General features: G+C 39.5%; 1 protein-coding gene across 3 annotated transcripts in view; it reads left to right on the forward strand.

The window, feature by feature from the left end:
- The first annotated feature begins 18973 nt into the window (after positions 1-18973).
- NDUFS4 (NADH:ubiquinone oxidoreductase subunit S4) overlaps positions 18974-25261 on the forward strand; it is a 90623-nt gene continuing 84335 nt past the window's right edge. For 2 of the 3 annotated variants that reach the window (XM_081826120.1, XM_081826121.1), the window contains exon 1: positions 18974-19122. In XM_081826120.1, the coding sequence (XP_081682246.1) occupies positions 19025-19122 (98 nt within the window). In that variant the 5' untranslated portion in view covers positions 18974-19024. Of the gene's footprint in view, positions 19123-19159; positions 19296-25261 lie in introns of those variants that run through there. The other variant, XM_081826123.1, reaches the window with a different exon arrangement.

The raw sequence follows: 25261 nt of genomic DNA on the forward strand, positions 1-25261 counted from the left end.
AGAGGATCAGGACAACCAAATTACCATTTAAAAATTAATCTTTTAAAAACTTTTGGTAACTGAGCAATAAAGGAAAATAAATTCTATATTGCTATAAACCAGTTACTGTTCAAAAACTCTGAAATAACATATTTTTTTTTGCGAGAGAATGTAGCTGGAGCTGAGGATCTTGGGGAAGGTTTTCAGTGCTAAATGAAACTTTAAAAGGCTTCTTTTTCTTTTTCAATTATTCATTTCTTGGGTTCAGTGAAATGTATTGGATCACAAAGAATGATCTTGTTTTATTTTTCTTTTCCCCAAAAAACATAGTTATAAAATCAAAATTATAGAAAAAAAATTAATCTACTTTCAGCAAAAAGGGACATTTAAAAAAGAACTACAAGTAGTGTTTCACACTGAAAAGCAAGCAACTCAGTGTAGTAAATTACTGTATCTGAATATCCTATTTTTGCATCACATTTAAATTGTTGGAGCCTGAAAAAGTAAATGCCAATGCTTGATTCAAAGAGATATTTATCACATTCTCTAAACCGATGGGAAGAATACACAGACACAATAGGGATTACAACTCTCTTTGATGAAGTCTCACTGATTTGAACCTGTTTTTTCCTCTTTCATGGAACAAGAGATAATCTCCCTGAAATAAATATTTCCCCCTTTGAAAAATGATTCAAACACAAGATAATTGGACAAAATAAGGTACTGAACACAGAAAGTGGAAAATAATAAATAAATATAAACAGATAAAACACTAGATTATATCTCTCTGTTTTTGAAAGAAAAAAGGTAATGAGCAGATACCACTTGTAATTTACGAGCTGAAGTCTTCTTTTGACAGCCCACGGATCAATTAAATCCTCTTCAAATTAGTTTTGATGTGTTAATGTGTGAGTTCCCCACCTCCCCAAGTTTCCATGGACCATTACTGGGTTTTTATGCTGGCTTTCCACTGAATTGTTTCTGGTGTTTTGTTGCATGTTAATACAAGGTCATTTAAAGCTGCATAAATACAGAGAAAAACAACCCTAAAGCAGATTATTTCCCACTTTGCTTTATTTTCTCACACAATCTTCTGTCTTCTATTAGCTGAGGAAAGGTAGAAAACACTTGAATCCTGATCAGATTTTCCTAGACTAAATATTCTTTAGCAATATTTAGATGATCAAAATATAGCAGGTAGCCATATCCCAATTTTCACAACCTGTTCAAAAACACCTAGAGTCTCAAAATTGTTAACCTTAACCCGTCACAGATACTTAACTCTAAGAAGGAGTGGCTAACAGGTAAAGAAAGAATATTTTAAATTTATGACTGGGTAATTCTTTTCACATATGATGGAATCCAGAACAATACCTCAGTTTCATCTGACAGGGAATTACTGTCACGTTTGCCTCTCCAATGCTTCCTGTTGGGGGTGAGTGGTCTATTCTTCAGCATGACAAAGTCTGATTTCTGAATGGCTGGTAGTGTCAAAGGGCTATTAGTATGCTAAGCCTTTTAGTGGCATGGGATAGCTCCATCCTGCTTTCCTCAATTGTTGCAATTGGGCCACGTGACTAACTGATGATTTCAAGGCCAGCTTTGGAATCTTGATGTCTTCCAGAAATTAATATTCCTTCTGGTAATATAATCTATTGACTCTTGCTCAATTCTTTAATGCTGAAAAGAGGTACAGTCTTAGTGAAACTCCCAAGCAATGAGAAAAAAGAAGGCTCAGCAAACAAAATTGCTAGCTTCTCTCATGATTAGGTTTTACGAATTTTAAAAAGACAAGTCTAATCTGTTTGGAAAAAACTGTTGACAGCTTTTATCATGTTCTTCATTTTTAAAAATTCTATGTAGAACAGGGACAATCACACTTTGAAAGCAAGTTTTCAAAACTGAATTAACTATAATAACGTTTATAGTACTTCTTCTCTCTCTCTCTTTTTTTTTTTTTTTTTTTGGTATGGTGAACTCTTCATTACGCAGCCCTGATTTCTTTTGCATATCTTGAATATATTCTTTTTGTGTTTATTAACTGCCAGCACCCATAGTATAGTAGAATAAGCACAAAACAATCCTTTGAAAATTAAAGGAAGTGGACTAGATGATTTCTGATCCTACACTGATTACTTTATTATGTCTTATTTTTATTTTACATTTAGCTTGCAAACCCATAGGGAAATTTATTGAAATAGAACATTTAGCTTCAAAGAAGATTCGAAAGGTCACGCATTTAGTCTGCCAGTGTTACCAAAGGAAGAGCTGGTGAGGGGTGACAAAACCCCGAAACCGATGAGTTGCTCAGCCTTACAGGAATGAGATCTATATAGGGCATATTATTTGGTGAAAGGACTCTTCTAAGAATACCAGTCACACACATATTCAAATGTAGAGAGAAAATACCTATCAAAGTTCAATGCACAGTGCTTTTTAGATTGCTGACATTTATATTATCCACAAATTTGCCTTTATTCCTAATGAATGAATAACTGAAAACTGAGAATATCTTGTTACTTCTGTGACCTAGTGTAGCAGAGATTGGCTGGCTTTTCAGAAAACTTGTTTCTTCTTTTTTTTTTTTTTCCTGGGCACACAGCTAGATCATACAACCCTTCCTGCCTTCCTTGCAGTTAGGTATAATTATGTGACTGAGTTTCAGCTAAGAGGATGTATTCAGCTAATAGGATGTGCTTCATTGCCAGGGCTGGCCCATAAAAGTCTCCTGCATATGATCTTTTATGCCATTTCTCCATCTGCCAGCCTGACTCAGAACATGGTGACTTTGAAAACTTACCATGAAAAGGGCAGACGCACAAGATAGAACTAGCTTAGAGGAGAACTGCCCATCCCACCTCCCCTCCTCCCCCGCCCCCGCAACCAGGAAAACTTATTTTAAGCTTGATGTGAGTGAGAAATAAACCTTGATTATTTTTGAACTATTGAACATTTCTTTTAGGAAGTGGGACAGTGCCCAAAATAACAATTGAAAATATGTGCCACTGGCCTAGTAGTTGAGCATCAAGCAGCGAGGAAACTGATCAGAGACTGGAAACAGAGAATCATGTTATCTAGAAGTAAAACAGGGCAAAACTGTCTCCAGCGATAGCTTGAAAGAAGACCATATAACCTCTGAAACTGTGGCACCGGGAGAAGTGACTGGGAAAATAACAGTGACTACCTTCAGCAAACTATCTCAGGAAACCCCTGTGCTCAGAAAAGAATTCCCATTTGCAAACAGAAACGAGAGGCTCAAGTCCAGAAATTTAGTTCCTGGAAAAATTGCAAAAGTCAGCTACTTCTAAACCCTACGGAAAAGGAAAAAAGAGTGAGGGGGGAAAAGGTTTTGAGCAACAAAACTACTGCTATGTTCTAGTTTGTTCAGGTTAGTCATGGTTTATACCTGTTGTTTCTGCCTAAATACTAACAGCGTTACTATGACTCCTTCTGAGATTATCGGATTACAAGTATGGCCTTCCTACTCAAAGTCCAGGCGCCCTGAAGGAAAGCGTCCAGTTAAAATAAAATATGATGGCATAACATAATATATTATCTATTGCTGTGTCACAAACAACCTCCAATTTAGTAGATTAAAGCACAACCATTTATCTGCTAACGATTTGTATAATTGGGAAATAGCTCAGTGGGGACATCACATCCCTGCTCCACAAGAAATCAGTGAGGGTCACTCAGTAACTGCATTTCACTGGAAGACTATTTACTAGAAGAGGCAAGGAAGCAAAAAATAAATGAGGCTTGAGAGTTATGCCTAGGAAGGACCTTTAGGTGTGGCTACCCACACATGAAACTGACCGAAAAGCACATAAATCAGAAAGGTACTGTGATTTTGAAGGAGCTGAACTATTAACACAGTTAGAAGCCCAAACTTGCACATCAGGAGCAAGCAGTAATAACTGGGCAGCTCTCAAGAAGGACACACTGCAGCTGTATCTACAGCGCATATTGGACAATGAAGTACTTCCCAGAGGGCAGGGTCTAGAAACCACAGAGAGCAATGGACAGGGGACTTTCTACTAGAGAGAGGAATCACGGTCTAATGAAGGTAAGGACCTTCATAATGTCTGCTCAACAAAACTTCAAAGTTGCCAAGAGTATTGATAGCTGTGTATCTCTAATCTTTTCCTTTCCTGAATTGGATTGTGTATTGCAGTTATCTGTCCCTATTCCACCATTGTAATTTGCATCTATATGTTGATGGCAGTGGGGGACATAAATCTTGTCTTTTTGGTTCATGTTGGTAAGTTACAAGTTAGTATGTCAATATCAACTTCATCTGGATGCAGTCTCTGCATGAAACTTGTTTTGTTTTGTTTTGTTTCCTTGTGAGGGGAATGGGTGTCTTATATGCAGGGAGAAAAGAGAAAAGAGATACTTAGTAATCAGAGAGTAGACTGTGGCAGAGACTATTATGTGTTAACCAAAGTCTATTTTCTTTTCCTTCAAAGCACATAGATACACTACTTTTCCCAGAATTCCTCTTGCAATTAAATATGACTATATGACTAAATTATGGCCAGTGGCATGTGGATAGAAGTGATGTATGCCACTTCCAAGTCTGATCGGTTAAAAACTTTCCACATCATCTGCCTGGTATCTTTTCTTATCTACTTACTGAGCACGCAAAGTTCTCCAAGTAGGGTATAGCCTGGGTACCTTACTGGGCCTGACTGGGAACAGATTATTTTAGTGACACGTGAGAAATAAATTCTTATTTTGCTAAGCCACTGAGAATTTAGGGTTTATTTGTTAAAGCCATTTGCATCATCTCAATTAATATGAGGACATTAAATGTACCAGAGATAAATGTTATCCAATCTACAAGTAACTATAGGGTCAGTCTTGTTTATGATCAATAAACCCAATTATGTTCATCACCAAAAAAACATTTTAAAGTTTTTATTTTCTTTTATGAGTTCAGGAGAAAAATAAAACCTATATCTCTTAGGCAAAAGTTGGGATATCTAGGAGCGCCTGGGTGGCTCAGTCGTTAAGCATCTGCCTTCAGCTCAGGTCATGATCCCAGGGTCCTGGGATTGAGCCCCACATCAGGCTCCCTGCTCCGCGGGTAGCCTGCTTCTCCCTCTCCCACTCCCCCTGCTTGTGTTCCTGGTCTCGCTGTCTCTGGCAAATAAATAAATAAAATCCTTTTTAAAAATTTAGATTCTGGGGTATGATGGACTGGGCTTCATATTTTCTTCTTGTCACCTTCTAGTGGTATATAGCTTGTGCAAGTTACTGTGTCTTCTGTAAAGTACAATACGCTCATATGCAACACAAAGAAAGCATTAGTACTTACATTGTAGGGATGATTAAAGATTCAGTGAAACATGTAAAGCACTTAGCACATTATCCAGCACATAGTAGGTATATAAGATTGACTTTTTTATTTTTAATAGTGGTGTGGTAGAAACTTGTGTAATATGCAGTAGTGGTGCAAAGAAAAGTCTGATGGATGGATACCCCTGGTGGGGTGGCGGCAGGGAGGACATTAAATGAAAGAAGAAACTGTTAAGCTGAGTCTTAAAGGTTACATTGGACTTTTCTAAAAGGATAAGATAGTGTAAAGGGTATCCAAGAGAAAAAAAGTCATAGAATTTTGGATATATACAAATATATCATGAACATTTGTAATTTTTTGGCTGCCTGGCATGTGAATCCCCTTTTTATGTTTGGAAATTACCACCTAATGAATACTGATGAGAGGCTTAGATCACCTCTCACCAGGAAACCTGAAAATAACATATACCCTTTCCTAGCCCACATGTGCATACCCAGACTCAGGCATTCAGATGCATTTGCCCTGGATTTTGGATCGGGAGCGGCTGATCTGGAGGGCCCTGGCAGCAGAGAACCTCTTACGGAGACAGGTGGTGCTGGTGGCAGCCGTGATACCCAGTTCTCATGGACAGAGTGGTCATGGTTCCAGCGTGGAGTCTTGTGTCCACGACACACAAAGCAGCTATGGATCTGTATTAACACAGCGAGTTTCTGTGGCATGCTTCAGCTTTGGCCCTACTTCCTCTCTAGCTTCCCATGTTATTGTCCCTTTTTAATTGAGCTCAGTTCTTCAGGCTTCCTATGATTCTATTTGCCACTCAATATGTTTTCATTTCAAACTTCCTCTTCTACAATCACCATAGATTTTTGTTGCTTACAACTAGGAATTCTTTTTTTTTTTTAATAAAGATTTTTATTTATTTATTTATTTATTAAAGATTTTATTTATTTATTTGCGAGAGAGAGAATGAGAGACAGAGAGCATGAGAGGGAGGAGGGTCAGAGGGAGAAGCAGACTCCCTGCCGAGCAGGGAGCCCGATGCGGGACTCGATCCCGGGACTCCAGGATCATGACCTGAGCCGAAGGCAGTCGCTTAACCAACTGAGCCACCCAGGCGCCCCAGATTTTTATTTATTTTTTGATGAGAGAGACACAGTGAGAGAGGGAACACAAGCAGGGGGAGTAGGAGAGGGAGAGGCAGGCTTCCTGCTGAGCAGGGGGCCCGATGCAGGACTCGATCCCAGGACCCTGGGATCATGACTTGAGCCGAAGGCAGACGCTTAACGACTGAGCCACCCAGGCGCCCCACAACTAGGAATTCTGACAGATAAGAAAACAGATCAGAGTAAGGGGCCCTGATAGTATGTGATGGATATGGGGCTTGGGATCTTGCAATTTTGGTAGGATTGTAGGCTGAATTTTTGCCAGCTTCTCTTAGATTCCTTCCCTCACTTCCCTGCCCTGCCATTGCATAACAAACAAACACCATCTAGGTTCTCTTGACTCCAGCCTTTTAAATAGGTTCAGTTAACAGAAGACACTGGCGGACTGGAGGGCAAGTTGGGGTATTTATCTGCCCCCCTCTCCAGCTTGGGGTGTCATCTGTCATCTTCCATGATTCTATTTCCATTCCAACCTGACTGCTTTTCCCTCGCTGGTCCCAGGCCCTGCTCAGCATCCCTTGCTGTGGTTTCAGATCCCACTGGATCACCCCAGCTTTGGATCTGTGGTAACACCACTTACTTCCTGCCGTGCTCAGCCCCAGGAGTGACGGCAACTCCTGCTGACTCTGATATCTGAGTTGCCTCATGCTCTCCCTTGTCTGGCTCTTCTCTAGTTCCATCACCTGTGTAAACAATTCCCTGAATTACATTTCTTCTGTTTGGAATAGTAGTTTCTGTTTTCCTGGCAGGACATTGACTGATTCATATGTCAGGAAAAGCCTTCATTGAAAAGGTGACATTTGATCAAAGACCTAGGAGAGGACAGAGTTAGCCATGTTGATATCTGGGGGCAAGTGTATTCCAGGCAGAAGGAAACAATCAGTGCAAAGGCCCTAAGGTGAGGAAACGTCTGGCATGCTGACGAAAACAGTGAGGAAGGAAAGAAGAGCGGATAATGCAAGAGAGGTAATAGAGCCAGATCATCTCTAATGTGACGACCCATCGGAGGGTTCTGAGCAGAGGGGTGACAGGAATTGCCTTATATTTTAAAAGTGCCATTGTGTCAGCTGTGTTGAGAATATAGCATAGGGGACAAAGAAAAAGAAGGGAGACACATTAAAAGAAGCTAGCAGCATTCTAGGCAAGAGGTGATGGTAGCTTGGACCTGTGAGCTAGCAATAGAGGTTACGAGAAGTGGTCATACTACAGTTATACTTTGAAGGTAGAGCCAAACGAATGTATGGGGGTGAGAGAAAAAGAGAGGAGTTAAGGAAGACTCCAGTGATGTTGAGAATATCTAACTAGGGATATGCAAAGTGGCCAAAAGTCTTGAAGCATGGTAGTGAGGAGTCACCTGCATGAGTTCCTCTAATATCTGCACAAAAGTTTTTTCCCTTATGTTTGTCTGGATATCTTTCAGTGCTAATGGCTGGAAGTCGTTAAAGCAGTTTCTGGTAGCTGTTTTTAGGTCTTTGACTGTTGTTGAGTCTTATGTATAGGGACTTTGTGGCCACTCTGTAGTATGGAATCATTTTTCAGAAACATACCAACATGTTTCAGAACTAGCATTCCTAAGAGAGAGTGGGGAGTCTAAAGGTTTTAGCTTGAACAGCTGAAATGATAAAATTAAGATGGAGAAGGCTGTGGGTTGAACAGATTTTGGGGAGATCAGGAACTCGGTTTTGGACATGTTAAAAAGTTTGTGATATCTGTAAAATATCCAAGTGAGGAAATTAAGAAATAAGTAGAAATACAAATCTTCAATTCATGAGAAAACACTGAGCTGGAGATAAATGTTTGGGAGCTGTTGGCAAATAGATGATATTTAAAAGCCAGAGAATGGGGGCACCTGGGTGGCTCAGTCGTTAAGCATCTGCCTTCGGCTCAGGTCATGATCTCAGGGTCCTGGGATCGAGCCCTGCGTCAGGCTCCCTGCTCTGCAGGAAGCCTGCTTCTCTCTTTCCCACTCCCCCTGCTGGTGTTCCCTCTCTTGCTGTCTCTCTCTCTCTCTCTCTGTCAATAAGTAAATAAATAAATCTTTAAGAAAAAAAAAGCCATGCGACTGAATGAGATTGTTAAGGTTGATGAAAAGAAGACTGAGGGTTGAGTCCTGGGACACTCCAACATTAGTAAGTTTGGGAAAGAAGGAGGAACCAGCACTGGAATTTGAGAAGGAGCATACAAATGAAGTAGGAGGACAGTATAGTGTCCTGAAAACGAAGTGAAGTGAGTGTATTAAGTGAGTAATCAATTGTGTCAAATGATAAGTCAAATAATGTGAAGTCTGAGAACTGATCATTGGCTTTAGCAACATGGAGGACATCGGTGACTGTGAAAGAGCAGTTTCAGTGGAGATATGGGAGAGAAAGCATGCCTGTGTGGGTTGAAGAGAGAATGGGAAAATTTGAGACAGTGTATATAGACATCTCTTTAGAGGATTATTGCTGCAAAGAAATGGGGCAGTAGTTGGTGGGTTAAATTGAGTCAAGATAAATTTTATTTTTTTAAATGGGAGAAATGGGAGTGCCTGGCTGGCACAGTCAGAAGAGGCCCACGTTGGGTGAGTTCAAATCTCACTTTGGACATAAAGAGTATTAAAAAAAATTAAAAATTGGGGCACCTGGGTAGCTCAGTTGGTTGAGCATCCAACTCTTAATTTAGGCTCAGGTCGTGATCGCAGGTTCATGAGATTGAGTCCCACTTGGGGTTCTGCACTCAGAGCAGAGTCTGCTTGGGATTCTCTCTCTCCCTCTTCCTCTGCCCCTCCCCTCCCCAATGAATAAATAAGTCTTTAACAAAATTAAAAAATAGGGGCACCTGGGTGGCTCAGTTGGTTGAGCGTCTGCCTTAGGCTCAGGTCATGATCCCAGGGTCCTGGGATTGAGTCCTGCATGGGGCTCCTTGCTCAGTGGGGAGTCTGCTTCTCCCTCTGCCTCTCTGCCTGCTTGTGCTCTCTCTCTCTGTCAAATAAATAAATAAAATCTTTAAAAAAATTTTAAACTAAAAAGAATATTAAAAAAATAAGGATAGGAGAAGAGGTTAACAGACATTTGGGGAGAGAGAAGTTATGAAAGAGTAGTTTAATAAAATGAGAAAATGAATGAGGTTAAGAATGTATGAATGTAGAATATAGGAATGTTTAATATGATTGCCAAATAGTGTTAGGACCAGTTTGAGGTTTGTGGTCAAGTGAGACAATTCAGTATGGTTTGCTGTTTTTCCCCAGTCATGGTCAGCTGCATGGGTGCAGGTCCAGGATGGAAAGAGAGTTGGACTTAACATGACTGAGTTAAGTAATGTAATGTAATGTAAGTTAACTTACATTGCTGAGTACAAAAAAACTGAGAGAAGGGCAAGGGAGTTGTGAGTGTAAGTGAGAAAATGATCATGATAATTGGCCAGGGAATTTAATCTGGAGAAGGGGGGAGAGTCTTCAATAAGGGAGTGAAGAATAGGGAAATAGTGGTAGAAGCAATGATTGGCAGTTCTTACGGAATTGAAGGATGGCTGGAGTATCCAGGCTCCTTCTACTTCATTCTTTGCTCATCATAGAGATCTTGACTTTAGGATCTGAGTCTTCACATTTATAGCTAGGTAGCAGGATGATAGAAAAAGAGAAAGGGGGAGGAAAGGAAGTGCAACTGCTGTCTATGTTTCAAGGAGGTTTCTCCGAAGTTGTCACGTGATACTTTTCTCTTACATTTCATTGGCCAGAACTTGTTACATGGCTATTCCTAGCAATACAAAAGCTGAAAAATAAAGTCTTCATTCTAGGGATCAATAAATAATGGCATCTAAAAAAAAAAAAAAATAATAAATAAATAAATAATGGCATCTAGTACTAAGAACACAGAGGAGAAAATATATTGGGTTAGGCAATTATTACATTTCTTTGCTTCTACAATGTGTATTTCCCCACACTTTGCCTGTCTGACATCAGTATAGTTGGTAGTGTTCAGGGCTTACTTGCTCCATTTTTCTGCAGTTAACAGTACAGAAAATAATGATGCATTTTACGGTTGATAACATCATATATTGGAAGAAAGATGGTGGTATTTGGCCAAGATAGACAATACTGGATGGGAGGAACAGATACGCTTTGGGTAAGAGAAAGGGAAAGAGTATAAATAGCTCGGTTTCTACATGTTAAGTTTGAAAATATAAGTTTGGAACTCCAGATTGTGATGGGACATGTGATCAAATTTATGTGGGAAAATTCCTTGAGTTCTTAGGAATTTTGATTGTTTGTACCCTTTGGTTTTTCAAAAGTAATTTCAAGTGGCAGTTCTTCACTCTAGGTAGAGTTGCCAAAGCCTCAGCAGCCCTGCCAGACATCATGATAATTTTCTAAGATGATAAGGTATTAATTCAAGGTTTTCGATTAAATTAGCACTGAAAAATAAGATGTGATTTAAAATATTAGTTTGTGGCCAATAAGTGATGGTGGAATTTTTCATGTCTGTAGCGATTGCATGTGAAACTTCTGTTAGAAATGTCTGGTTTTAATTTATTTTCTTCTGGATGCTTTATTGAAGACCCATGTGCAAGGGGAAAAAATTAAAACCAGACAACTTCAGATCCACTGTAAATTTCACATGCCATCAGAAAGTCTAAACTAAATGTTTCTTTTGGCCACCATGCTTGAAATGCAAGCAAAAAGTAAAATCGATTCACATTTTAATACTCCTATTTTAAATAATAAAATGGTATTTAGACCTAGGCATCTATTAATCCTAGTGGTTGAATCTATAGTTTCGGTGACATTGTAAAAAATAAAATAAATGCACACAGCAAATTATTTCTGTTTCATTTCAGGCCTATATCCTGTATTTGAAATGTGAGAAATAGGAAATGAAAGGGGTTATTAAACTTTTTTTTTTTTAATGCAAGTCTAGTAAAAGGTAGATTTATGGTTTCAGGTCTCCTGCCAGCAACACTGGGCCTCTACCCCCCAACATCCCAACCTAGTCTTCAGGAACGACATTTGATCCAAGATGAAATATTAGAAACCAATAAGATTTGTGAGAGAACAACCACATTAAAAATAATTTGTACAGGGGCGCCTGGGTGGCTCAGTCGTTGAGCGTCTGCCTTCGGCTCAGGTCATGATCCCAGGGTACTGGGATCGAGCCCCGCATCGGACTCCCTGCTCGGCAGGAAGCCTGCTTCTCCCTCTCCCACTCCCCCTGCTTGTGTTCCCTCTCTCACTGTGTCTCTCTCTGTCAAATAAACAAATAAATTCTTAAAAAATACAATAATTTGTACAAGCTTTAAGCAAAAATATCAAAAATAAAAGGCACCCCCCCATTTTCCACATTTTTACAGTTCCAGTTATCTTCATTTATTCATTCATTTATTTACTCACTAATTCATTCATTCTATACTTTCGTTGGGGCCTATTATGTGTCAGGGCCTAGGCTAGGTACAGCAAAAACGGATATGATCCTGTCCACAGAGAAATTACTTTACATTCTGGAGAAAATGACCATTACATTGCATTAAAACTGTAGCATGGGAGGTGCTTCAAAGGAGAAAGATATGGTGCTCAGTGGATCTACAAAAAGAGGAGTTGATGTGGTCAGGGAAGTCAGAGAAATATTCCTTGTGTAAGAGGATCAATAAAGATGTTTTTGGCTGCAGGATATCTAACAGATGGAGGCTTAAACAGTTCAAGGCACTTCCTTCTTATAACAAGAAGGAGGAGGCATTTTGATCAGGGTTGATTCAGAAGCTCAATAATGCCATTAAAACCCTAGGCTCTTTCCCTCCCTCTGCTCTTCCATCCTTTCTTTCTTTCTTTTTTTTTTTTTTTTAAATTTTATTTATTTATTTGACAGAGAGAGAGACAGCAAGAGATGGAACACAAGCAGGGGGAGTGGGGGTGGGGGGAGGAGCAGGCTTCCCGTTGAGCAGGGAGCCCAATGCAGGGCTCAATCCCAGGACCCTGGGATCATGACCTGAGCCGAAGGCAGATGCTCAACGACTGAGCTACCCAGGCGCCCCTGTTCTATCCTTTCTCCTTGGGTAGGTTGTGATGCTTGTTCCCTCATGCTGAGAGGATGCCACAGCTCTAGGCTTTATGTCCTCATACAATTGCATCTAAAGACAGGAAAGGAGGCATTTCTCTTTGTGTGTCTCCTTTTTTCAGAAGCTTTTTTCTCCCACAGGGGATTTCAGATCCCCTTGGCCTTGGCATGCCAGTGTGCTGGCTGCAAGAGCTGATGGGAAATCAGCTATCCTACATTGTTTAGTCTCTATAGTAGGAGTCAGGCTCTGTCAGCAAGGATGAAGAAGGTGGGAAATGTCTATAAGATACCTACAGTTTCTGTCACAGGGAGTGACTCTCTAGCTATGATCTGAACAAGGAGGATGACTAGAGAAGAGGCAAGGAAGAGCGCTTCAGTAGGCAACGGTTTGCAAAAGGCCTTGGGGCAGGACAGAAAGACAATCAGTGGTCTAGGGAGGAAGGTGGGGCACAAACCATGTGGAGCCTGTCAGGTCAGGAGAAGAGATTTTATTCTGAGGGCAATGGTAAGCCATTGGAGGGATTCATACAGGTGAGATGATCATGTGTTCATTTCCAGGGGGGAGTGTAAATTGGAGACCAGAATGAATGTGGTAACCTGGTAGGAAACCAATGCAAATCTTCAGGTAGAAATAATATTAAAAATTACACAGTTTACTAATTTTTGTAAGTTAAATAAAAATTACTTCATTTGATCAATATTTATTGCAGAATTAGAACAATTGTTCCTGGAAGCATTTCTGTGAAAACAAAGAAGAGTTTATGTCCATAGCTGAAGGGAGATTGGCCTTATTTACTGGGGGATTTTTTCCTCCTTATAATTCATATTTATCAAAGGAAGTTCATAAAGTACAAAAACTTACAAAAATGCTAAGGACGAAAAATAAAGCAAGGAAGATGTATAGGGGCTAGGGTCAAAATTTTAGATTAAGTAGTCAGGAAGGACCTGACTGATAAGGTAACATGTGAGCAAAGACCTGAAGGAGGTGAGAGAGAGAGAGACAGAGACAGAGACAGAGGCATATTCCAGACACAGGGAAAAGCAAGCACAAGTGGGCCTGGCATGTTCTGGGAATATCGAAGTGTCCAGTGGGTCTAGAATGCAGGGAGTAAAGCCACAGAAGTGGGAAATGAGGTCACAGACTCTTGATCTCAGGGTTGTGAGTTCAAGCCAAGAGTTGGCATAGAGCTTACTTTTTAAAAAATTTTTAAAGATTTTTATTTATTTATTTGACAGAGACTCAGCGAGAGAGGGAATACAAGCAGGGGGAGTGGAAGAAGAAGAAGCAGGCTTCCTGTGGAGCAAGGAGCCCGATGCGGGGCTCGATCCCAGTACCCTGGGATCATGACCTGAGCTGAAGGCAGCTGCTTAACCAACTGAGCCACCCAGGCACCCTGAGCTTACTTTTATTTATTTATTTATTAAGATTTTATTTATTTATTTGACAGAGAGAGACAGACAGAGAGAGAGCACAAGCAGGGGGAATGGCAGAGGGAGAAGTGGGCTCCTGTGGGACTTGATCCCAGGACACTGGGATCATGATCTGAGCTGAAGGCAGATGCTTAACGGACTCAGCCACCCAGGGGCCTCTAGAGCTTACTTTAAAATAAATAAATAAATAAATAAAGGGGATCATGACTTAAAAAAAAAAAAGAATGCCTTCAAGGTTACCATATGATTCAGAAATTCCACTTGTGGGCATATATCTGAAGTAAATGAAATCATTATCTTTGAGAGATAGCTGTACCCTCATGTTCATTGCAGGATTATTTCCCATAGCCAAGACATGAGAACAACCTAAGTGTTTGCTGACGGATGAATAGATCAAGAAAATGTGGTATATATACACACACATACATATATATATAAGAATATTATTCAGATACTAAAAAGTTGGAAATCCTACCATTTGTGACAAAATGGATGAAACCGGAGGACATTATGCTAAATGAAATAAGTCAGACAGAAAAGGACAAATGCCTTATTAACTTATATGTGGAATCTAAAAAACTGAACTCATAGAAACAGAATAGATAGGTGGTTTCCAGGGGTGAGGTAGGGGTATTAGAGGTGGGGAGAAGTTGGGGGAGGGATGGGTAAAGGTAGTCAAAGGGTACAAACTTCCAGTTAAAATATAAATAAACTCCGGGGATCTAATTTATAGCACGGTGACTATCGTTAACAATACTGCTGCATTGTATACTTGAAAGTTGCTGAGAGTAGATCTTAAAAATCCTCACCACACATACACACAAAGGTAGCCATGTGAGGTGATGAATGTGTTAACTAACCTTAGTGGTACTCATTTTGCAGTATGTGCATATATCAAATCATCATGTTTTACACCTTGAATTTACAAAATGTTATATGTCAATTATATCTCAATAGAACTGGACAAAAAAAAGTACTCCAAGGATATTGTGAATATTCAAGTCTAGAATATTAGTAATATGGAAGCAATTTTTAGGAGCACCTGTTAATGTCTCTCACAAGTAGTGTTCCCCAGAATATCATTTGGGAAATGAGGTTAAAGATACTCAGTAAATTAAAAAAAAAAAAAAGATACTCAATGAATTAAAAGCTATGCCAAACTACTGAGGAGTCAGATAAAGTTAGATAGTGAATACTAATTAGTAGTAAAACAAGTGCCTTAGATTGCCGTTTTGTTGGGGCAGCTGGGTGGCTCAGTCGGTTAAGCGTCTGCCTCCCGCTTAGGTCGTGATCCTGGGGTCCTAGGATCAAGCCCTGAGTTGGGCTCCCTGCTCAGTGGGGAGCCTGCTTCTCTCTCTCCCTCTGCCCCTCTCCCTGTTCGTGCGAGTGCTTTCTCTCTCTCAAATAAATAATAAAATCTTAAAAAAAAATTGCTGTTTTGTTTAGCAATGATGAGCTGCTCAGAAGGATTTTGGTCACCATACATGAAATGCAAGCAAAAAGTAAAATCAATTTTATTTTATTTTATTTTATTTTATTTTTTAAAGATTTTATTTATTTATTTGACAGAGAGAGACACAGCGAGAGAGGGAGCACAAGCAGGGGGAGTGGGAGAGCGAGAAGCAGGCTTCCCACCAAGCAGGGAGCCCGATTCAGGGCTCCATCCCAGGACCCTGGGATCATGACCTGAGCCGAAGGCAGACACCTAATGACTGAGCCACCCAGGCGCCTCAGTAAAGTCAATTTTAATACTCCTATTGAAATATCAAACTGGTATTTAGACGTAGACATTTTATTAAGCTCAGTGGTAGAGTCTATAGTTAGGTGAAATTGTAAAAAAAATTAAATAAATGCACATAGCAAGTTATTTCTGTTCCATTCTTAGGCCTATATCCTATATGTGAGGTCAGCAAGGACTTCAGCTATGGACAGCTGGGGGAACCCAGCTTTAGGAGGTCAAGAGACCCAGATATTCTACAGGAGTGTATTGTTAGCAATTCTGATTTGGGATCAAAGGCTGTGTAGAAAGGGAAACAGACCAGTGAAGTCTTCCCTCTGGATTCCAAATTCACAAAAGGAAGGGACTAGAATAGGTGGTAGGTGGAGAGGTTGAGTTTTGGTCCATGGGACTAGGAACAAGGCTCCAGTAAGTTGACCTGATGAACATTGGGACAGATCATAAGTTACTCCTTAAAAAATAAAATACCAGGGACCCCAGGGTGACTCAGTCGGTTAAGCATCTGCCTTTGGCTCAGGTCATGATCTCGGGGTCCTGGGATTGAGCCCTATATCGGGTTCTCTGCTGATGGGGAGCCTGCCTCTCTCTCTCCTCCCTGCTTGTGCTCTCTCTTACTATCTCTCTCTCTCTGAAATAAATAAAATCTTTAAAAAAAAAGAAAAAGATTTTTTTTTTAAAGATTTTATTTATTTCAGAGAGAGAGAGAGACACAGTGAGAGAGGAAACACAAGCAGACGGAGTGAGAGAGGGAGAAGCAGGCCTCCCGCAGAGCAGGAGCCCAATGCGGGGCTCGATTCCAGGACCCTGGGATCATGACCTGAGCCGAAGGCAGACACTCAATGACTGAGCCACCCAGGCACCCCCAAAAAATCTTTTTTTTAAAAAAGATTTTACTCATTTATTTGAGAGAGAGAGGGTGAGAGAGCACAAGAAGGGGGAGGGTCAGAGGGAGAAGCAGACTCCCCGCTGAACAGGGAACCCAATGTGGGGCTCGAGCCTGGGGCTCTGGGATCATGACCTGAGCTGAAGGCAGCTGCTTAACCGACTGAGTCACCCAGGTGCCCTGAAATAAATTAAATCTTAAAAAAAACCCAAAAAATCTTTATTAAAATTTAACCCAACATCAATACTATCCTAGGGCTTAAAATTCCTTCTGAAATAGAAAACCCAGAAATAGCATGGCCAAATTGATTTTTTGATAAAGGTACAAAAGCAATTCAATGGAAGATAGTCTTTTTTAAATAGAGTGCTGAAGCAACTGGATATCCACAGTTAAAAAATTGAATCTTGATCTAAACCTCACACCTTATTAACTAAAAACCTAACTCAAAAAAGACCATAGACTTAACTGTAAAAGGTAAAGCTAAAAAAACTTTAGAAGAAAACATAGGTGAAAATGTTTAGGACATAGGATTGGTGAATATTCAATGAGCAAAAGACATGAGATATTTAACTACATAGAATATACAGATGGCAAATAAGCACATGAAAAGATATTTGATATTATTAGCCATTAGGGGAATGTAAATTAAGGCCATGATGAGATATCATGACACACCTATTATTAATGTTGGTTGAGCTAAAATCAAAAATAGTGAAATAGCAACTGCTGGTGAGGATAAGGAGAAACTGTATCTCATATATTGGTGGTAGGAATGTAAAATGGTATAGCTACTTTGAAAAATAGTTAAGCAGTTTCTTTAAAAACAAACATACATATATCACATTGTGCTTTTGAACACTTATCCCAGAGAAATGAAAATTTATGTCTATACACACACACACACACACACACACACAAAACCCACGAGTGTTCATAGCAGTTTTATTTGTAATAGCCAAAAACGGGAAACAACCAAAATATTTTGCAGTAGGTGAATGGTTAAACAAATAGGTACGTCCATATGTGTATCTTATTGGCTTTGCTTTTCTGGAGGATCCTAACACACTAGGAATGCTACTCAGCAATAAAAAGGAATGCACTGTTGATACATGCATTAACTTGAACAGTTCTCAAGGGCATTATGCTGAGTGTAAGAAGCCAATCTCAAAAAGTCATACACTGCATGAGTCAATTTATGTAACATTCTTGAAATGTCAAAATTATAAGAATGGAAACAGTACTGTTGAACCTTGAACAATATGGGTTTGAACTATGCGAGTCCACTCATACATGGATTGTTTTTTTCCCAATAAATATAGTACATGTATTTTCTCTTCTTTATGATTTTTTTTCTTTAACAAACTTTTTTTTTTTTTTTTTTTGAGAGAGAGAGTACAGGCGTGAGTGAGAGTGGTTGGGGGCGGAGGCAGAGGAAGAGGGAGGAGTAGACTCACGGCTGAGCCAGGAGCCCAAAATGGGGCTTGATTCCGGGACCCTAAGATCTGACCTGAGCCTAAGGCTGATGCTTAACAGACTGATCCACCCAAGCATCCCAACTAACCTTTTTATTTTAAATAATTCACAGTTAATCATTGTTTCTTTTTTTTTTATTCTTATGTTAATCCCTATACATTACATCATTAGTTTTAGATGAAGTGTTCCATGATTCATTGTTTGTGCATAACACCCAGTGCTCCATGCAGAATGTGCCCTCCTCAATACCCACCACCAGGCTAACCCATCCTCCCACCCCCCTCCCCTCTAGAATTTAATCATTGTTTTTAAGGTCAGTAGCCCACAATACAAAGATGTTTCCAACACTGGTCTCAGAAGACAATTTTTGTTTTATATGTTTGAAGCATTAATAACATTCTTGGTGTTTAGATTATGATTGCACGTTCAGAATTTACTGGGAAGACAAGGATATCAAATATTGTGTTCCATTAGTTTTTCATTGAAATCCACATGTCAAAAAAATAACCCTTTTCCAGGCCATGTGTCCAAATTGGAAAATATGATCGTTACAACTAGAGAACATCAAACTGAATACAGTCCTTTCCTGAGGGCTTATGTTCTGAATCTGGCAACACTTTGGAAAAGTACTACTTTAGGTTCTCAAAAACCCAGAGAGCCCTCTGGCTCTTCCGGTGGGCTCGGCCCTAAATATGCTCAGTCCTTTGAAAAAATTATGAGTTGCAGGTGTTTAAATTTTCCAGGTTTTTTTTTTTTCTTTTGGGGTGGGGGTGTATTTTCATTAAATAACCAGTCCTAACAACAAAGATTACAATTTATGGAGGTAATATTTACACTTAATGCTCTGCTGCATTTTCTTCCTTTCATTTTCCTTCTTATCTGTCAATCAAACCTTTCACCTCTTTTCTAAACGCCAAACAAAAATGAAGTAAACAAAAGCCCACTCTATTACATTGTGGTTACAGAGCCTTGAGAACGAAGGAAGTTTGTCCCTTCCGGAGATCCGTCCTGGCGTTTGCCTGCAGCAAGATGGCGGCGGTCTCAATGTCAGAGGCGCTGAGGCAAATGTTGTGGGGGAAAAGAGCAGTGGCTGTAGCTGCCATTTCCGTTTCCAGGGTTCCTATCAGGTAACAGGATTGTCAGGCTTCTTCTTCAAGCTTCTGGGGTCTCTCCACTTTTGCGGAGGTCTCTGCTGGCTGGGTCCCGGAGAAGGCCTCGGGGAAAGCTTTCTCTGCTGACCTCTTCCTCCGGAGAGGGCAGGCGGATTTGGGACTAGCTGCGATTCAGGGGCGCTGGCCAGGCGAGTGGGGGCGTGAATGCCGGGTTGGGGAAGGAGGACGTATGGTTTCTTGGAAGCTTTTGGACTGTTGCTATGAGAGAGGGTCCGTGGGGTGGGGTTGTCTCTGGGTCTGCGAGCCGAGCTCTAGCCCCCAAAGAAGGGGAGGAGTCTGATTTTTCTCCCCGCTTTCCGAACTCCTCCATTTTTCACCTGTTTGTCCATCACTTCCAGTCCTTGTTGGAATGTTAAATCCCTCTGTCCCTTAACACGGCTTTAAGTGGTATTAGTGGGTTTCTATACAGAAAGATTGTTTTATTCATCAGACTGCTTGTTTGGAATTCATTGTTAGTGAACATATCACTGTTAGTAATACTGGAAGGTAATTTTTAAAAGGCTGGTGGTAATGTTGGCAAGTTTCCTATCCAGAATTTTATTAAAGCTTCACAATAATTCAGAGATTGTTGCTGTTATTGTTCTGCTTTGAAGCGTTTTTGTGATAGTGATTTTTTTCCGACTGCATTAATTTTCGATTTCCCTGTTTTTCCGAATTTTCCTGACTTTGTTACTAACACAGCATACACACTAGTATTTTTATCTGCGAAGAATTATGTTTTATCGCTATTTTCATTGTTTATTAGAAACCAGGGCATATATTGAATATCTTTATGCATGCTCTGGAGACTACACTAAGTGCTTAGAGTAACATGGAAAGACTGGACAGATCGGGGTGGTTAAAAATTGGTCTAGCAAATGCTAGTTAATTTAGTGTTATATTAAAATATAAAGGGAATGCAGAAAGTTAGAACTAGAGTTAATTAGAAAGGATTTTTAGAGGTAAGTTTTATTAAGGTTTTAAATAGTGGGTGTTGGGGGGTGGGGAGAAGAAGAGGATGTTCTGGGTTGGGTCAGTGGCTTATGAAAAGCTTCGAAGGCAATGGTGGATATATACATAATATATGGTTCTTGAAAAATACGATGCTAAGATTGGGGAAAGGTAAACAAGTTTGTTGTTAACTATTTTACATATGGGGAACTTGAAGAATGGAAAGTGCTTCTTTAAGTAAAATGCCCCACTGATTGACTTAGGCTGTAAGAGAGGTGATCAGGTTAGTTCTTGTTCTAGACATTATGGAGATTAATTTTGCATTCCCAAGTAATGTATTCATAGTAGCCCTAGAACTCAAAACAAATTTGAAGGGTCCACTGGTGCATGGCTAATTAAGATATGATTGTATATTTAAGCTTAAGTCACAGCTATTTTGTCAGCTATTGTAGTTGAAGTAAGATACTGGATTTTGGAAACTGATGATAATTAGTACCACTTACGCAAATTTGAAGAGTTTCTGCTTGCAAATGTGTTTGAAGAGATTTGAAAATAAAACATTACATCATAAATGGTGACCTTTGTTTCACACATTAAAAAACTTTGCCAAGGAAAACAAATTTTAAACACAAGTCAAACGACACATTTACTTGCCCTTTTTTTTTTTTTTTTAAGATTTTATTTATTTGACAGAGAGAGATAGCGAGAGCAGGAACACAAGCAGGGGGCATGGGAGAGGGAGAAGCAGGCCTTCCACTGAGCAGCAGCTCGAATCGGGGCTCGATCCCAGGAGACTGGGATCATGACCTGAGCCTGAAGGCAGACACCTAACGGCTGAGCCACTCAGACGCCGCTTTATTTGCCTTTTTAAAAAAGATATTATTTTTTAATTTTTAAAAAAAGATTTATTTATTTATTTTAGAGAGGGGAGGGGCAGAGTGAGAGGGAGGAAGAGTCTCAGCGTGGAGCCCTTTGGGGGCTTGGCCCCACGATCCTGCCCTGCCATCACTACTGAGATCACGACCTGAGCCAAAACGGGAGAGTCAGACGCTTAACCAACTTCGCCACCCCCTGAAGATTTTATTTTTAAGGAACCGCTACACCCAGTAAGGGACTTGAACTCACAATCCTGAGATCGAGAGTTGCATGCTCTACTGACTAAGCCAGTCAAGTGCCCCTATTTATTTACACAAAGAGCTTATGGTCAGCGCACCTTGAGGCAAATTTATAGCCCTTCTCTTTTACATAGTATTGGCTTTTCATCCATAAGTTTTCTCTTTCCATTATGATTGGGAGGTAATGAGGATCTGAAAAGTTTGTAGGTGGAAAGAGAACCAATTAATTGGATAATCTAAATCTAAAATTCATTTTATTGTAATGCTTATAAAACATTTGCAAATAATGTAACATTTCAGATCACTTGAATAAAATGAGGGAGAGTAGAATCAGGCAGTTGGTAAGAAGGGGAGTAGTGAACAAATATTGAAGAAAGATCAGTAGAAGGAAAGATGCAGTTACATTAGCTTGTATGAAATTAACTATAGTATATCAGTAAAAAACAAGAGCAAACCAAAAAACCCAACAACATACATAAGGGGGAAAAATTATTTAAACAGTGTAGATGATTCAGTTGATCTAGTTACTGAGCTCATGCTCTAGAGTGTCTTAGTTTACATGTGTTTCTCATTTCCCTGGATTGAGTGAGAGCGGGGGAAACTTGGATCAGTGGCCTACATTTATTCTTACTTTTCCGGACTTATTTGTGGAATTGTCCAGGGTAAGTTTAACTACTTAGGATTTTAATCTAAAAGCTAGATAAAATGGTACTCTGTCTCAAAATAGCAGTACTTTAGACTCCATGCTTGATACAGTGGTTTTTGTTTTTGTTTTCTTTAACCTATTCATATATACTTATCTAGCCTTGTTTCATCATTTCTCATTTTGTTTTTTATTTTATTTTATTTATTTATTTGTCAGAGAGAGGATGAGAGAGAGGGCACAAGCAGGGGGAGCTGCAGGCAGAGGGAGAGGGAGAACGAGGCTCCCCACTGAGCAGAGAGCCCCGGGCTCCATCCCAGGACCCTGGGTTCATGACTTGAGCCGAGGGCAGACGCTTAACCACTGAACCACCGAGGCGCTCCATCACTTCTCATTTTGAACTGAATCTTGTGTTTACCTCAAACACAGTTCCTTAGGGTCTGCACAGGGTATTAATGATGTGGTGGGAACTAAGTGTATGGATCTTTTTTGGGAGGCTTATTTTGTGCTCCTATCTCTGGCTCTGTTGTGTTGCCTTATTTCCTTTTTCAGCATTAGATAAGCCAGTATGAAATTATGAGTCTCCAGGAACCTCCAGTGAGTAAGATGTGCTAAAGTTGACAGTCCTAAGGTTGACAAGAGTTCTGTGTATATTACACCTTGCTGGGAAACTGTCTTAGCCCAAATTTGAGAAACATCTAAGACATTTAAAACCAGTTGTTGGCTTCTACTTCAGATAAGCTGGATAAATTCCTCTCTGAAGTGCAGCTACTTTCGCCTTCTTTGAAATATGTCAAAGCCAAGTTTAGTGAGCTTGAAATATCTCTAAAGTGTCTTTTTTTTTTTTTTTTTTTTGAAGTAGTCTCCACCCCAGTGTGGAGCTCAAGGTAGGGCTTGAACTCATGACCCTGAGATAAGATCTGAGCTGAGATCAAGAGTTGGACGCTTAACTGACTGAGCCACCCATCTGCCCCTAAAATGTCTTCTAATAGGTTTCATTGTTTTGCTTATTTTCCTCATTAAGAAATACCCATAATTGGTCTGTTTTCTTCAGTAGTAGACATCTTTGTTGAAGTCTTCTTAGAATTAAATATTTTAATACTGATAAATATTAGAATAGTGTCTGGCACATAGAAACCTTACCTAAATAAACACTACTTTTATTATTGGCTTGAATATCTGAATATGTTTCTTTTCTTTAATCTTCGTGATAGATATTGTGATAGATGCTGTTATTGTTTAGAATATTTGCCTCTGTTCCCTGTGACAGGATTATACATCACTGCCTCATTAGCCAGGTGATTTGTTTGAGCCAATGAAATGTTACTGGCAATAATATGTCATGTCAAGCAGAAGCTTTGAGAGCTGTCTCATGTTTTGCCATGTCTCTTTTCCCTCTGCCTATGAGATGGACATTTTAGGTGGGATTTTTTTCTTTTAGCTTAGATCCTGGAATGAAGATCACATGAAGCAAAGCTAGAAGCTGATTGTTACAGGTTACATAAAATAATAAGTGACTAAGAAATAAATCTTTGTTGTAAGTTACAAAGATGTTTGGATTGTCGGTTGCCTCAACAGAACAACCTATACTGACCCTTTTTTACACACATACTCATACACACACTTGTAAATAAGCAGTTTTTAGCATGTGGACTGGTATATCAGTAGTGAGGCCACAGGCTTTTTTGGAGGGGGACAAAATTTTTACTTCTTTTTGTATACTTCATGGCACCCATGTACTGGCACACAAATAATCACATAGGTGAGTAAATACATATTTAGAGATGTGTGATTGTGAGGAAAAGCAGGAAGCCATAGGTAGTATTTCTGTTAGTAGCCTCATCAATGAAAGCCAAGGAAGCACTAACCTACATAAATGTGAATATAAGATATCTACAACACATACTTTTTTCTAATTACTTGAGGTTGTCTGAGTTTAGGATATTGACCTAAAACTGTGTTATACTTCTGGATTGAAGTTGTCTTACAGATTTTTTTGTACTCATAAATTTCCTTGACAAGTGTCCTGACCTTTTTTTTTTTTTTTTAAAGATTTTATTTATTTATTTGACAGAGAGAGACACAGCAAGAGAGGGAACACAAGCAGAGAGAGTGGGAGAGGGAGAAGCAGGCTTCCCGCGGAGCAGGGAGCCCGACGCGGGGCTCGATCCCAGGACCCTGGGATCATGACCTGAGCCGAAGGCAGACGCTTAACGACTGAGCCACCCAGGGGCCCCAAGTGTCCTGACTCTTGTATTCAATTTTTAAAAAAGAGGTAGAAATGAATTTACTTGGGAAAGGGTATTCATGGAACATGATAACTTTTTTGGAATAATAGTAACTAAATGTGATTATTAGACTTGGGTTCTGCAAGCCACTTTACCTGAAGTTCTTAAAAGTTGATGTTTCATTGGGCTTAGTGGAGAAAGGAGGAGCAATTTGCTTCCTTCGTAATACATGTCCTCTGTTTGGGTATGGGGTAAATACAGAGTAAGACAATTTCAAATGGAGAAGCTTCTAAAATAAATCCCTTAGTGAAAGTTGAGAATCATTTTTATGGTATTTGTTCTGAGCACAAATTACTAAGAGCTGACATTTATTTCTCACTGTGTATTAGTCACTGTGCCAATACTTTACCTGCATTATCTTATGTATTTCTCACAGTAATCCCATAACTTAGGTAGGTGTTCTTATTTTTCTCATTTTTCAGATGAGGAAACACAGATGAGGAAACAGATTTTAAAATTTGCATTGCTAGTAAATTGTCCAGTTTAGCAGTCTAAAGGAACATGTTGACTTTAGTAGTGAGAAATATAGGTCTGATAATAGTAAAATAAAACCTCAGTGTCTTCTGTTTTTCTTTTAGCAAAATGTCTTTATTTGAGAAACTATCTGATGCTCTTTATTTTCACTGTACTGTGCCTTTTGTACAGTGAGAGTCTCCAATTGAGAAATTAGGGTTTTTCGTTTTATTTTTTGTAGTAAGGATTTTTTTTCCCCTTAGGTTTGGTAATTATTTTTGGTGAAAAACTTTGTATATGTGACTTGATTATTATACTTTCTTGTGCATGTGATGTATGTATTAAACAAGGTAAACTGAACATATTTTTCTTTTTTCCTTATTCCAGTGATCATTAGGAAAAACAGTTACTGTATTCTGATTCCTTTAAAAACTATCAAGTGTTTGCTATACTTTCTGAGTTCTTTTGTCTGCTTTTTAATAGTGTTTTTGTGTCCCTCTTTGACTGGTCTGCTTCTTTTTAGCAGTTTCACTACCCTTTTTCATTTGTCATGAGTTTGAATACCAAGCAAGTAAACCTGTTAGGATTTTGTGTAAAACAAAGTAGGCTTAATGACGCTCTGATGATGGCTGAAATTTATTTTGGCTGTGATTGAAACCTTGAGC

The sequence above is a fragment of the Leptonychotes weddellii genome, chromosome 7 (genome assembly GCF_054177405.1).
Source record: "Leptonychotes weddellii isolate Sample4059 chromosome 7, ASM5417740v2, whole genome shotgun sequence".
NCBI lineage: Eukaryota > Metazoa > Chordata > Mammalia > Carnivora > Phocidae > Leptonychotes > Leptonychotes weddellii.